The 12,623-nt window shown below is 52.0% G+C and overlaps 1 protein-coding gene across 4 annotated transcripts in view; it reads right to left on the bottom strand.

Moving 5' to 3' along the window:
- The window catches only part of KATNIP (katanin interacting protein), a 194,856-nt gene that overhangs the window by 30,169 nt on the left and 152,064 nt on the right, over positions 1-12,623 (bottom strand). For all 4 annotated transcript variants that reach the window (XR_008666428.1, XM_055340414.1, XM_055340415.1 and 1 more), the window contains exon 16: positions 3,670-4,537. Coding sequence is in view for 3 of the 4 variants with exons in the window: in XM_055340414.1 (XP_055196389.1) it covers positions 3,670-4,537 (868 nt within the window). In the remaining variant the exon portion in view is untranslated. The remainder of the gene's footprint in view (positions 1-3,669; positions 4,538-12,623) is intronic.

The raw sequence follows: 12,623 nt of genomic DNA, 5'->3' as shown, positions 1-12,623 counted from the left end.
CCTCGGGGAGGACTTCTTTGCCCTGCTCCCTAGACTGTCCCAATCAATGCCTAGCATAGAACGCGGCGCACAGGAGTGCTCAGTGCGTGCTTGTCAGCCCAGGGACAGACGGCTGGCATCACCATTACACAACCTGTGGGTTTGGGCCCAGGAGCCCAGGGACTCCCCCCTCCACCTGTCAGCTCTGTATACCTGTCTTCCCCTCTCCCCTCCTTCTCATCTGCCATGATAAAAAAGACCCCAGGAGTTGCTTCCTCTCCTCCAGGTGTGAGGCTTAACATCTGGCAGAAAGAACTTCCCAGATGAATCGTCATGACATCAGTTTATTGGGGTTTGATTTCCATCAACTGCAATGAATGGCCTGGGTTGGTCTGTAAGTGAGCTGAGGACAGCAAACAGACGTCATGTGTCAGGGACTTTCTTGCCTGGGTTGGCAAGAAAGGCAGGACTTTGCTCTCGCTCTGCACCTGCTTTCAGATTTATTCTCCAAGATGTATGCTCTGGGTTTTGAAAACAGAGAGGTGCAGGGCTTGCTCCTGGACCTCTGGGCTGTGACAGCAGGTTGAGGGCACTGTCTGCAGGAGAACACATCACTCACTAGTCCCCGGGAGTCAGGAGGTGGGGGCGGCAAGGATCTGAGCTTTGTTTTATCTTTGTCAACATTCCTACCCATGGCTTGGAATGGACACCAGAAAGCTGCTGCTTTAATCTGCACCCAACACAGTCTGGGGGGTGGGGGGGGTGGGGACCATCAGCATAAGATGACAGGATCGAAGACTTTACAGTTTGCCCCCGCCAAGGGGTAGTTTTAAAGTTCAAAACCCAAGCTTATAAAAATCAAGAGCACCACGGTGTGGTATGTGCTAACCGTTACTAAAAGGGGGAACAAGAAGGAATGCAGTGAGACACAACAGAGCCATGTGAGTTCAAGGTGACCAGCCCTCCAGCCGCAGCTGATTGGACAAGGGGTAGACACCTGACCCACGTCAGCCAATCAGCGTCTCCCCTGAGACTTTGGGCATCAGAGCCGGGCAGCTGTCACTCTTGGGCTGCGGGCCTTTCCTGCCCTGTGCACAGAGCAGAGAAAGGAAGAGTGAGGAACAGTGGCAGAGGCAGGGCCCAGCAGCCCTGGGGAGTCAGGGAGAAGTGTCCTGGGCACCCCCTGGCTTTCTGCTTCCTCTTTCCAATCTCAGCTGATGGGTGGCCACACTTCCTGCCTCTGGAGGTCTTGTGCTCAAACTGGGCAGGTGCGATTTTATTCACCTCTAGCTCATGGAACCCCACTATTGCTGACACTTGCAAAATGCAGATGACATTACAATGAGATGCTCTGTTGGACAAAAGGATTTCGGGCTCTCTCTTTCTGTGACAACAATGACTGTGGCCCCAGGGAAGAACCCAGGTGGCCATTCATTTTACAAGCAATTGGAGGGCCCAGGCCCATGCCTTTCCTGAAGGGCATGGCTGTGGGATTTGGCTCTATGTAATGGGTAATTTAAAATTTCTAAGCAACTTTCCTTTTTAGCATGACTGGCTTAACAAGCATTAAATCTCCAGGGCTTGGTTCTCAATGTGTCATTAAGCCAAGCAGTGAAATGCCTGGAAAGAAATTAAAATGAGACAAAAATCTTCTGAATGTGGACAGGTTAGAATAACACCCTTCACCTTGGAGCTCCCAGAGGTTCTGTGGGTCTGTTTACCAGAAAGGCTCTAGATTGCCTGGCTCTCCCTGGTCAGGAGGCTGCGGTAATGGGGCTCTATAGGGTTAGTAATTCAAGGCATGGATGCTGGAGCAGGATGGCCTGGGTTCAGATCCTGCTCTAGCCCTTCCTGGCTGTGTGACCTGAGGACAGTTACTTACACCTCACGTTTTCTGTATCTGTCAAATGGGGATGGCGTGAGAATTAAATCATTTGAGTAATGTGCCTGGGCCAGAGCCTAGCTTAACACAGCATGCCATGCATCAAGCCACCCAAGTTTTTTCTTTACGCCATCCCTTCCATGCTTCAGAGGACCCACCACGTGTCGGGCACCTGGGTCCTGGGGACCCCGATACAGATGGGACATAGTCTCTGCCCTCAAAGAGCTTCTCAGTTCTTTTGCTCAGCTCTCCTCCCTGACACCCAGTCTCAGGGTAAAGTCCAGGTGAGGGTGGGCAGCAGAAGTTTGTAAGGCTGGGGAGGTGGGGGAGGGAGCTCTACCCAGAAGAAGGTGGAAAGGCACCTGGCATCTGAGAGACATGCCTCAGTGGCCTGTGTGACCTCAGGAGTCTGAAAGAAGCCACCAACTCTCTGCATGTCTAAGCACAGACTTGGGCTGAATGCAGACCTTTGGGGTCTGTCCTCTGGACAGTGACAGACTAGATGTTGACCTGATTCACTAGGGAACAGAAACACTGGCTTCACATACAGACACACCAGGAGGCAGAACACAGAGCGGGGGCAGTGGTGACGATAAACAGAAGCAGCTAACTCCTGCTGGGTGCTCCCGTGGGCCAGGTACTGTGCCAACCGCTGCACGCATATGGTCTCATTTTACCCTCCCATGAGATGGACATCATTGGCGTCATTTTACAGACAAGGGAACTGAGGCTTGGAGGGGTTTCGGAACTTGCCCACTGGGGATGGGGAGGTTGGTGGTGGATACTGCCCAGGTGGTTTGACTCCTGAGCGGTGCAGGGTGGAGTGGGGTTCCATTCAGAGGATCTAAGATCTGGTGCTTGCAGAGCACTTCCCACACACCAGGCTCTGGTTCATCATCTTATTCATGCCTCACAACATTGAGAAGGGGGGAGGTGGCTTGTTCTCATTTACAGATGAGGACGCCGAGGCTCCGAAAGTGGATATGCCCGGGTCTGTAAGTCCCAGCCTAGAGGTACCAGACCTAGAAATGGCAGAGGCTGGATTCAAATGGTCTGACTCCTAGCAGCTGTGCTACATACCCTCCCAGTAGCCAAATCTGAGTGCAAATATTTAGAAACCCAACCTTTCAAAGATTCCTCAGATATAATCTACTGCAAAGTTCACACACCAGGTGAGTCCTCCCAGCAGATTTTTTTTTTGACCCACATACAGGTTTAAAAATAATCTCAATCCAGTGCCAATATTGAAGAATAATATTCTACAGTTCTGATTTCTCTTTAAAAAAGGAGAAGGGAGGTCTGGCACATTGGCCTCGCATTGCTGAATGCCAGAAAGTGGAGGAGCAGCTGCCCCTCTCCAGCACCACAGACCTCACCACTCCCTACAGTACTTCCCACACCCAGGCAAGTGCCAAATGCTATTTATCATCACATTTGTGTTATTTTTCTGATGGTATGCTTAAGAATAAAGTGAAGTCATTAGAGACCTATGTCTCCTTCAGAGGTGGAATGACAGAGCCTAGACCGGAAAAACCACATTGCAAGAAAAATGAGCAAAGGGGATATAACTTGGTGGCAATGACAAGTATATTGAGGAGTTTAACATGCAGAATGGCTCTTGCTCGTTCTGCTCATTACTGCCACCTCTGTGGCACCCAAGACAGTGAATTTGTGACCATGGGTTGAGAAGAACCTCCTTGCCTTGCAGATGAAGCAACAGAGGTCCATGGAGCCAAATGGTATCATGCCAGTCAGCGGCCTGAGCTCAGGGATGGTGGCACCTGAGTCAGGCTGCTTCTCGAGCTTACCTCTGCCAGTTGGCTGGCCATCGCTGTGACTGCTCACGAGGGTGTCCTTCCTCAGGCCCCTCCTCCCACTAGCAGGGTGTTCCCTGCTGGAGGGCTGGTTAAAGATGTCAAAGTTGTCACTGACTTTGGGGGTCACCTTCTGGGCTCTCTCCCCAGCAATGACATTCCAGCTGCTTGACCGCCCTGGCTCATGCCTGGGGCCTTTATCTCCAACCTCTGTCTCTTTAGGATCCTCCCCCATAATGTCAATGATGGAGTTTGATGGAAGTTGGCCTCCCCAGTCCAGTGGCTTCTCAGGACTCAGCCAGAGGGGTTTGGGCTTCCTATCTCCCTGCTTCCTGCCCTTCCCTGTGACAGAAGGTTGCAACCAGGATGGGGTTTTTGCTGGCGGCTCAGAGACTTTTCTGCCCATAAGGTTTTCCAGCTGTTGGGTCAGAGAGAGCTCTGGGTCAAGGGGAGGGCGTTCCACAGTGGGGCAGAGCAGGGGAGCACTGGGCATACCACCTATTGAGGCTGGGGCTGCTGAGCAGCTCGCGTCTTCATCTAACTTGGACAAACTGTCCTTCATGTTGTCGGAAGGATTCATCTTTTCGCCAAATAACTTTCCTTGGGAAGAAACCTTTACATCCGCTCTTGCTCCAGCTGGCTGCGAGAGCTCCCCATCTGTGCCAGCCATCTTGCGGGCATCTCTGCTTTCTCCTGAGAGGGCACCCAGGGCCCTTCCCCTGCTCTCGTCACTCTCGGGTTTCAGGACCACCGGGATGCTGCAGTCAGCCGGGGCCTCTCCACCTCCTTTGTCTAACGTGCCATCAAAGATGAGATTTTTATTGACGTAGAGCTTCACGTTCTTGGCACCAATGTCGAGATCCTGAAAACACAAGATTTGACAAAATGAAGATGCGTGGTGGCATCAGGCGGACATATCACATTTTGGAAGTAGGAGATACAAAAGAAAAATGGGGAGTGCTAGAAACACGAGCTTTAAAAAAAAAAAAAAAAAACTATAGCACCAGGGATGTTAAATAAAGCCAGTGTCATTTCTGGGTGAACCCTTACAGACTCTATAAATCAAAGGATGTTCACAAAGAGACAGCCCCAATTGCTGCCTTCTCACCATTACTCCCTGCTGGGACATTGGTAATAGCCTGCTAATTGGTCTGCCTGCTTCCTGTCTCTTGCTGCCTTCAACCTCAACTTCACATTGCCAGAGTTCACTCTCTACAAGAGCAGAGCTGGCCCGGTCACTCCTCTTTGTCAAATTGTTCTTGTTTCTCGCTGCCTGTTCTTTAATACATGGTTCCTGGGATCTCTGCTTCAGGAAAGCCTGATGTGCACATAAAATGCAAAGCCCCTGGTTCCATGAGGGTCATATTTTGGATGCCCTGAAAGCAGAGCCTGAGGCAGGGGTTGAGTGCAGGTTGTTTATTTGGAAGCTGTTCCCAAGAGGGAGTAGGGGGAATAAGATAGGAGAAAACCCCCCAACAGTTTTTGAGCTGGTCCCTCCTGTATGCAGATGGGGCATCCTACTGGGGCACTTGGAGGAACCCATAGAACACACCTCAGAAGCGTCCCTCCCAAGGTGGGAGGCTGGGGTATCTATCCACTGACCCCCTTTCCTGCTGATGAAGTTTGCCCCTAGGGGCACTGGCTCCTCAGCACACAAGCTGAGGGCACTGGTGGCTCTCGAAAGGCAGAATGACCTAGGAGCACTTGAGGCGGTGCCCTGTCCGCCTGCCCACGGGCTGCCACACCCCAACTGCAACCGGAGGTGGGCGGAGGGGATGTGGTGTGGTGCTGTCCTGGTGACGGTTCTCTGGCTGATTCTTTGGCACATGGACGGTGGAGAACCTCAGGCCAATGGGATGGATTCCAAACTCCTCAGCATGACATATATACAGAAGCCTTCACAAAAGGATCCCTGGTTTAGCCTTCCCGTCTCCTCCTCCCCACAACCCTTGCACCCCCACAGCACGCGGGCATTGAACGCTTCTTTGTTCGTGCTTAAAATATAATCACACCTCCTCCTGCTACTGCCCTGTTTGTCCATTCCCCTTTAGAGCAAAACTCTTTCTTTAAAAACAGCTTTCTCGAGAAATAGAATATGTGCTTCATACCGTAAATCGTGCGTACAACTTGGTAAGTTTCGACACATGTATACACTAAGGTGGATCATCTCCACATCTGTCACCCCCAGAGTTTCCTTGTACCTCTAGGGAATCCCACCCTGCCCACGACTCCCACCCCCAGGCAACCGCCCATCAGCTTCCTGTCACTACAGATTATGCTGCCTTTTCTAGAATTTTTATATAAAAGGAAGCCCGTACCATGTACTTTTTTTGGCCTGACTTCTTTCACTTAGCATAAGTGAGGTTCACTGCATTGTGTGAATTCATAGTTTTATTCATTTTTATGCTGAGGAGTGGTCTGTTGCAGGGGTGCCCCAAAATCTGTCTGTTCAACTCTGAGGGTCACTGTCATGGATGCTCCTCCTCGCTTGTCTCCTGGCCTCACCCGAGTTGGGCCTCTATGCGGATCCTTCCTTGGCAAGGCTCCAATCGCCGGGGTGATGAAGCTTCCTTGTTAGTCTGGGACAAGTCGGATGTCGTCCTGTTGTCCTGGTGTAATCACTCATGAAACCCATTTTCCACCCTCTAAAGTGTCCTGGTTTGGCTGATAAGTTGTAGGGTTCAGCAGGTTGCCAGATCCACTGGGAGATGCACAGCCCTCAGCTGGGGCGGTGGCTCAGCAGGTTACTTACTCCCCTTCTACAGATTTCCTTCGGCGCTTCTGAGCCCTGTGCTCACCTGGTTTCCCTCTGGCCTCTGCTCTCACTGCTGCAGCACCAGGGTCCTTGCTTTTCCTCCTCTTTGCCTGCCCTGGGGCTCCATCCCAGGCTTCCAGCTCTCCCCGCACCCTTTCACTAGGTGTTCTCATCCAGGCTCGAGGTCCAAAATACCATCTTTGTGTTGATGACTCCTGATTAATTTCGCTTAATTATTTTAATCTCCAACCCTGAACTCTCCACCAGGCCAAGTGACTGCATGACCTCTCTTCTGGGATATCAAACAGGCGTCCCAACCTTATAACATGCTCCAAACAGAATCCATCCTTCCTTCCTTCAGCAAGAGAACAAGAGTGAGCAAGGGGGAAGGGAGGGGCAGAGAGATAGGGAGAATCCTAAGCAGACTCCATCCCTAGCATGGAGCCCACCTGACACGGGGCTCAATTCCAGCACCCCAAAATCATGAGCTGAATCAAAATCAAGAGCTGGTGCTTAGCCAACTGAGCCACTCAGGTGCCCCATCCCAAACTGAATTCTTGATCCACTTTTCCAAATCTGGTCTTTGCCCATCTTAACAGTGGTCCCAGCATTCAACTAGATGCCTCAGCCTAGGAGTCCTCCTTAATTCCTCTTGTTCTCTCACTTATGAATCCTACCTGTCAGAAGCCCCCTGCGGGCTACCTCCAAAACCCCTCCCGAAGCTCTGACCCCTTGTCCCTGAGCATCTGCTGCCTGTCACCCTAGGGTGACCACCATCTCTCCCTGAGACAAAGATCAGAGCCTCCCAATTGGCCTCCGTTTCTTCTCTACACTGTCACTGTGCTCCTGCTCAACACAAACACACTTTTTTGTCTACACAGCGGCCAGTCTTTTTTTTTTTTTTAACAACTTATCAGGTCACAGCAGCCCCCTGCTTAAAATGGCCCAGCAATTTCCCACTACACTGAGATTAAATTCCAGCTCCCTTCAGTGGAAAATGAGGCCCATGTGATCTGGCCCCTGCAGACCTCTCTGACCTATCACATTCCCCCTCTTGTCCTCACTCCCAACACACTGGTCTGACTGCTGCTCTGTGATGCTGCAAAGCTCAAGGCCACCCTGGGACCTGTGCATTGGGCTGCAATGTTCTGCCCCAGACACCTGCAAGGTGGGCTCCCTCTTGTCTTCCCAGAGATCTTCCTGAGTGACTTCCTCTTGAGCCCCCGGCCCACCCAGTCCCCTCTCTCCTGTCGCTCTGTTTGATTTCCTTCCTGTCTCTGAAATGGTCTTATCAGCTTTTTAGCTTAGATAATGTCTCCACCCGCTCCCCCAACTCAAATTTCAGCTCCAAGACAGTGGAGGCCCTACCAATCTTGTCCAAGGGCCCAACAGGTACCCGGCACATAGCTGGCACTCAACACTTGCTTTGGAACTGCAAAGCATGAACACACGTATTCTTCTCCAGGATGGCACTGCTCTCTGACGGCTTCCTGAGAATAAATCTGATCAGAAAAATGGCAGCCTGTTGTTTCACCTCTAGATCAGTTTCCACCTTGCTTTGGCTGTTGATCTGCTTTTGAGATATAGGATCTGAGAGCCCAGGGGTGTCCATCTCTACTCATTCCCCACCCTCTGCCTTCCTGCAGCTTGGAGAGTAAGCTCTAACTAAATTTCTAGTTCACCAAGTTACGGCCACAGAGGTTTCCGTAGCAATTTAGAAGGAGAAGCATCAAGCCCGTGTTACACCACAGGAACTCGGCTTCAATCATCCAATTGCGGGATGGCAGGCTACTATTTGCCGACTGTCAGAAAAGTCGATTCTCAAAGCACTCTTTTACATGTTTATATGGATGTGTTCTCTGTTTAGTGGAGGCACAGAGCAAGTGCGTGCTGTGAATTAATCAGGAGACAGCTATTCGAGAAGGACAGCATGGGCAGCTTCAACGACTCGTTCTGCACAATTACCACCACGGAAACATCTGGTGACACAGAAACACTCTCATTTCAAGAGGTGACGGGGGTGGTGGGGAGGCCTTCCGGTCCGGCGCAGTCACGAGGTGGGCACCCGGGCTCTCACAATGAGATGTCTGGCTTCCGAAGTGTGTTTGTCTACATTCCACGGACAGCCTGGAGCACCACCTGACTTCTAGCCGGCTGCTGCCTAGCTCCCGCCAAGACGTCTGGCCGAGGAGGGGACAGAAGGAGGGAAGCAGGTTGAGGCAGGGTGCCTGGTTCTCAGGCCCACAGGGGCCAGGCAGGTGGGGGAGAGATGCATTAAGGTGGACCTCAGGATGTGATGGGGGTGTGTGTGGGTAGCCGGGAGGCTCAGGCTCTGCCTGACGGTGCTTCAATCTGGCAAGTTTCCAACACTCCGCAGGCCAAACAAGCCATGTCTGTATGCGGATTTGGCCCAAGGATCATCAGAGTGGGCTCCCTGGCTGGCAGCAAGTAGTAGTCACTTCACTGGGGATTCCAAGTATGAAAAAAACAAAAGGCTGCGTCATCCCACACAGCCGTGGGCCTTAGAGCCCCTCTTGCAGATGACGACACTGAGGCTCAGCCTTCCCCGAGGTCATGCTGCTGGTGTGTGGGGAGCCACTCTGCCTGGCATCTCCCTTTGGGTCAGGCTAGACCACGAGAAGGCCTGGCCACTGACAGAATGACTTGCCCTGGGTGGAGCTCTGACCACATTTCTAGTTTTCCCTAAGTCCTCACTCCTCCCTCACCCCCAGAGGTGATCGCTGTGGGAGGGCCTGCACAGGTGTCCTTTCAGACTTTTCCTCCATATTTACCAACATGTTGACGTCCCCATCACCACACCTTCGGGGCGAGGTCAGAACCCACGTGAGATGCACATGTAGTGTATAGGAAGCCGGCCTGAGGATTTTGTAGGCCTGTGTTCCTTGGTGTCCCCGCAGCAAAGATCTGCATATGGGCATGGATACAGGGACAAGATTCTGTTGCTTCAAGAGCCACAATAAGCAGGCATTTAGTCCTCCCCATTTCCCTCCCTGGGCTGGCTTCCAAGAAGTTCGGGGTGGGGGCACTTGGTAAAGCATCTGCCTTCAGCTCAGGTCATGACCCCAGGGTCCCAGCCGTATATCAGGCTCCCTGCTCAGTGGGGCGTCTGCTTCTCCCTCTACCCCTCACCTTGCTTTTGCTCTCTCTCTCTCAAATTAATAAAATCTTAAAAAAAAAAAAAAGAATCCAGGGTAAAACTCCTCCTACCCCCTTACCCTTCAGAGCTGTGTATGTGTGCTTCCTTGCTTCCTTGGGGTTTTTCCTTCCTCACTTAACTAGAGTTACCATTAGGCCTCTGTGGACGCTGCCTCAAGCCCCTCTGTCACAGGTTTTCAAAGGGACACCTTGAAACCCTCTGGTTGGCGTGTGGTGAATGGGAGCATCCTTCCTTGTTCACACCCCGACTATACTGTCCTTCTTTACACAACTGACAAGAACCAACCATGTTGAGATTGTCATGCATTCTGAATACGACAATATTAATATTATTTCAATCTATGTAACTTAATTGACTTTGCAAGCCCACTTTCCTCCTTGGCCCCAGTGTCGAATGACATCTCTCTTCCAATGAGCGCACGCGCCACTCAGCAAAGATTAATGGCGGTGCAGCTCTGTTATGACAACAATCCCAGCAGAGGTGTGGGCATTTGCATTCATGAAGCACTTTCCCCAGAGACAAACACCTGCCTTAAGCATAGCTGACAACGCCCGGAGAACGCTGGGAGCAAGCAGTGTGGCTAGGCCGAGTGCTGAAGGCCGGGCAGGCCCCCTAAAAGCAGACCCCAGCTCGGGCACCCAGCTGGAGCCAGCCCATCTGCACAGAAGCTGGGCCTCATTCATGTGCAGCCTGTGGGGGCCATGCTGAAGGTGCCCCACACTCCATAGGTTCTGTTATGACCTAGGGGATCTGGGCTGACTGGGAAGGGGTTCACCTTGATATAAGGTTTATCCAGAATGGGGGGCCTTGGGGATTGAGCCGCCGCTGCCTAGGGGCCACCATGCAGGCTTCAGGCACTGGCTCAGGGGCTGACTCCTCCAGGAATCCCCTGCCCCTCCATCCCTTCTTCCCCTCTTCCCCTCTCAGGTGGAATTGAGGGTCCTCCTCTGGGCTCTCAGAGCTGGGCTTACCAGCTGGAACCCTGCACCTCTAGCTGGTGAGCATCCACAGGTGTGTGCCTGTCCTCATGTGGATGTAAGACCTTCAAGAACAGGGTACAGGCCTAATTCTGATCTTTCTTGAGGCCTAGCTCTGGGAACTGAACGTGCTCCTTCCTGGAGTACCTGAACTTGAATGTTTTATGTGGAGGAGACCTTAATGGCCTTTTACACGTTCCTTGGGAAGAAGAGCAATGAGAACCATTTTTTGATGTAGAAACTTGGAAGAAGACCGTGAGACTCTGTGACATTTGACAAGCACCTACGTACTACATGCTGGGCTCTGGGCCAAGCACCCTGGCCCTCCCAATATCACAGACTCGGGACAACAGGTGTGGATGGGATGTGACAGATCAGGTCACTAACTAGAGGCCCGACAGCTGAATCTGTGCTGGTCTGCCTCCCAGAGCAGTTAAAATTTTCAAAACTAGTTGATAATATCTAAATATTGGGAGCTTTCACATGCCAATTCACACTTCTGGAATATTCAGGCCACCTGGCATCACGGGGCCAGCACCAGAGGGCAGTGACCGTTGCCTCGACAGGGCATGGCTCTCCAGTGACCACAGTCCCTACTGGAAGGCAGGACCGTGTGATGGGCACCAGATGGCCTGGTAGTCATGTGACTACTGGCAAGCTGCTCTGCTTTCCAATGCCTCAGTTTCTCTCTCTGTAGAATGGAGCTAATCATGCCGTACCCATCTCATAGGACTGCTGGGTGAAATAAATGAGCTGAAACATGCAAAGTCCTTTGCATGCTGCCTGACACATGGCATGTGCTCAAGAAATTTAAGTTACCATCACTGCCTCGTACTCAGTCCACTGCCTGGGTGTGATGTACCTGCCAAGGCTGGCTGCTAGGGGCTTGCGTGGCCCAGAGACTCCCTGCTCCCCTAAGGCCTAGTTCAGCGAGCCCCCTGTTCCAGGCAGAGGCTGGCAGCGGGCCTAGGAGGAATCCCTCTCACTGTCCTCAGGCCAGGACTCAACTAGATCTGGGCTGAGGCCCCAGAATGCAATTCTTGCAATTTTGTTTAATCTAATACATAACATGCAGGACCCTTTCGTGGTCCTGGCCTGTGCAGGATGCAAAGGAAGAAAGCGAGGTTCATCTTAAGGAGTTCATGATGGTCTGTGCCTGTAGTGCCACAGTGGTGGTAAGGGGTGAGGGGCCTATGATGAGCTAGAGAACACACACCCACCAGTCCAGAGGGTTCCCAGGGGCTACTCAGCTCCAGCTGGTAGACGCCATACAGAGGAGGTTGCCACTTCAGCAAAAGCCAATTTTCAAATGTTGTCAAGTGGTTCACAAGCTGAACAACACTGTGAGGGCCAAATGGGGTGGGATGGCTTTGACCAGGGGGCACCGGTTTCAGATATCAGAGGCTTGGGAAACTGAGGAACACCTAGGGAAGCATGGGACTTGGTGCCTGGAAGGGTGTGGCTAGAGACCACCAGAAGGGGCCCAGGGCAGGCTAGGGGTGTGCAGGAGGCTTGATGTCTCCGAAGGCAGGGTTTGTAATTGGACAGTCCAGGCATTCTGGATTCTGGGAAGGACAGGAGCAAAGGCATGGCAAAGAGAACAGTTTTCTGGGGACCAGAGGGAGATAAGTTACACAAGGATGGAAGAGCCAGAGGGTCAGTTTTGGGGTCTGGGAGCAGCAATGTGGTGTAACAGCGCACCACTGTGTCACGGAGTCTCGTGGGAGTGGTGGGGACTGTGGTGCCGTGATTCAGCTTCCCTGAAGCTCCCAAGTGTGGATGTGGCCTGGTGTCACCAGATCTTTGTTTCTCAGTAAAAGTCAAAAATCCATATTTTCATGTGAAACCTCCCAATTTTTAAAAGCTGGCAAATCAGAGAATTTTTGTAAATCCCATGTGAGCCGGCTGAAATGTGTCTGCAAGCTGCCTGGTTGGTGGGGGCACAGTCTCTGTCACGGCCTCCTTCCCAGAATTGTGCAATGGACAATGTGATGGCAGTGGACCTTGCCACTCCCCAGAGTCCTGCAAGCTTCGAGGC

The sequence above is a fragment of the Nyctereutes procyonoides genome, unplaced genomic scaffold (genome assembly GCF_905146905.1).
Source record: "Nyctereutes procyonoides isolate TBG_1078 unplaced genomic scaffold, NYPRO_anot_genome, whole genome shotgun sequence".
NCBI lineage: Eukaryota > Metazoa > Chordata > Mammalia > Carnivora > Canidae > Nyctereutes > Nyctereutes procyonoides.
The sequence above is the reverse complement of the archived record's forward strand: the minus strand, read 5'-3'. Positions and strand labels throughout refer to the sequence as shown.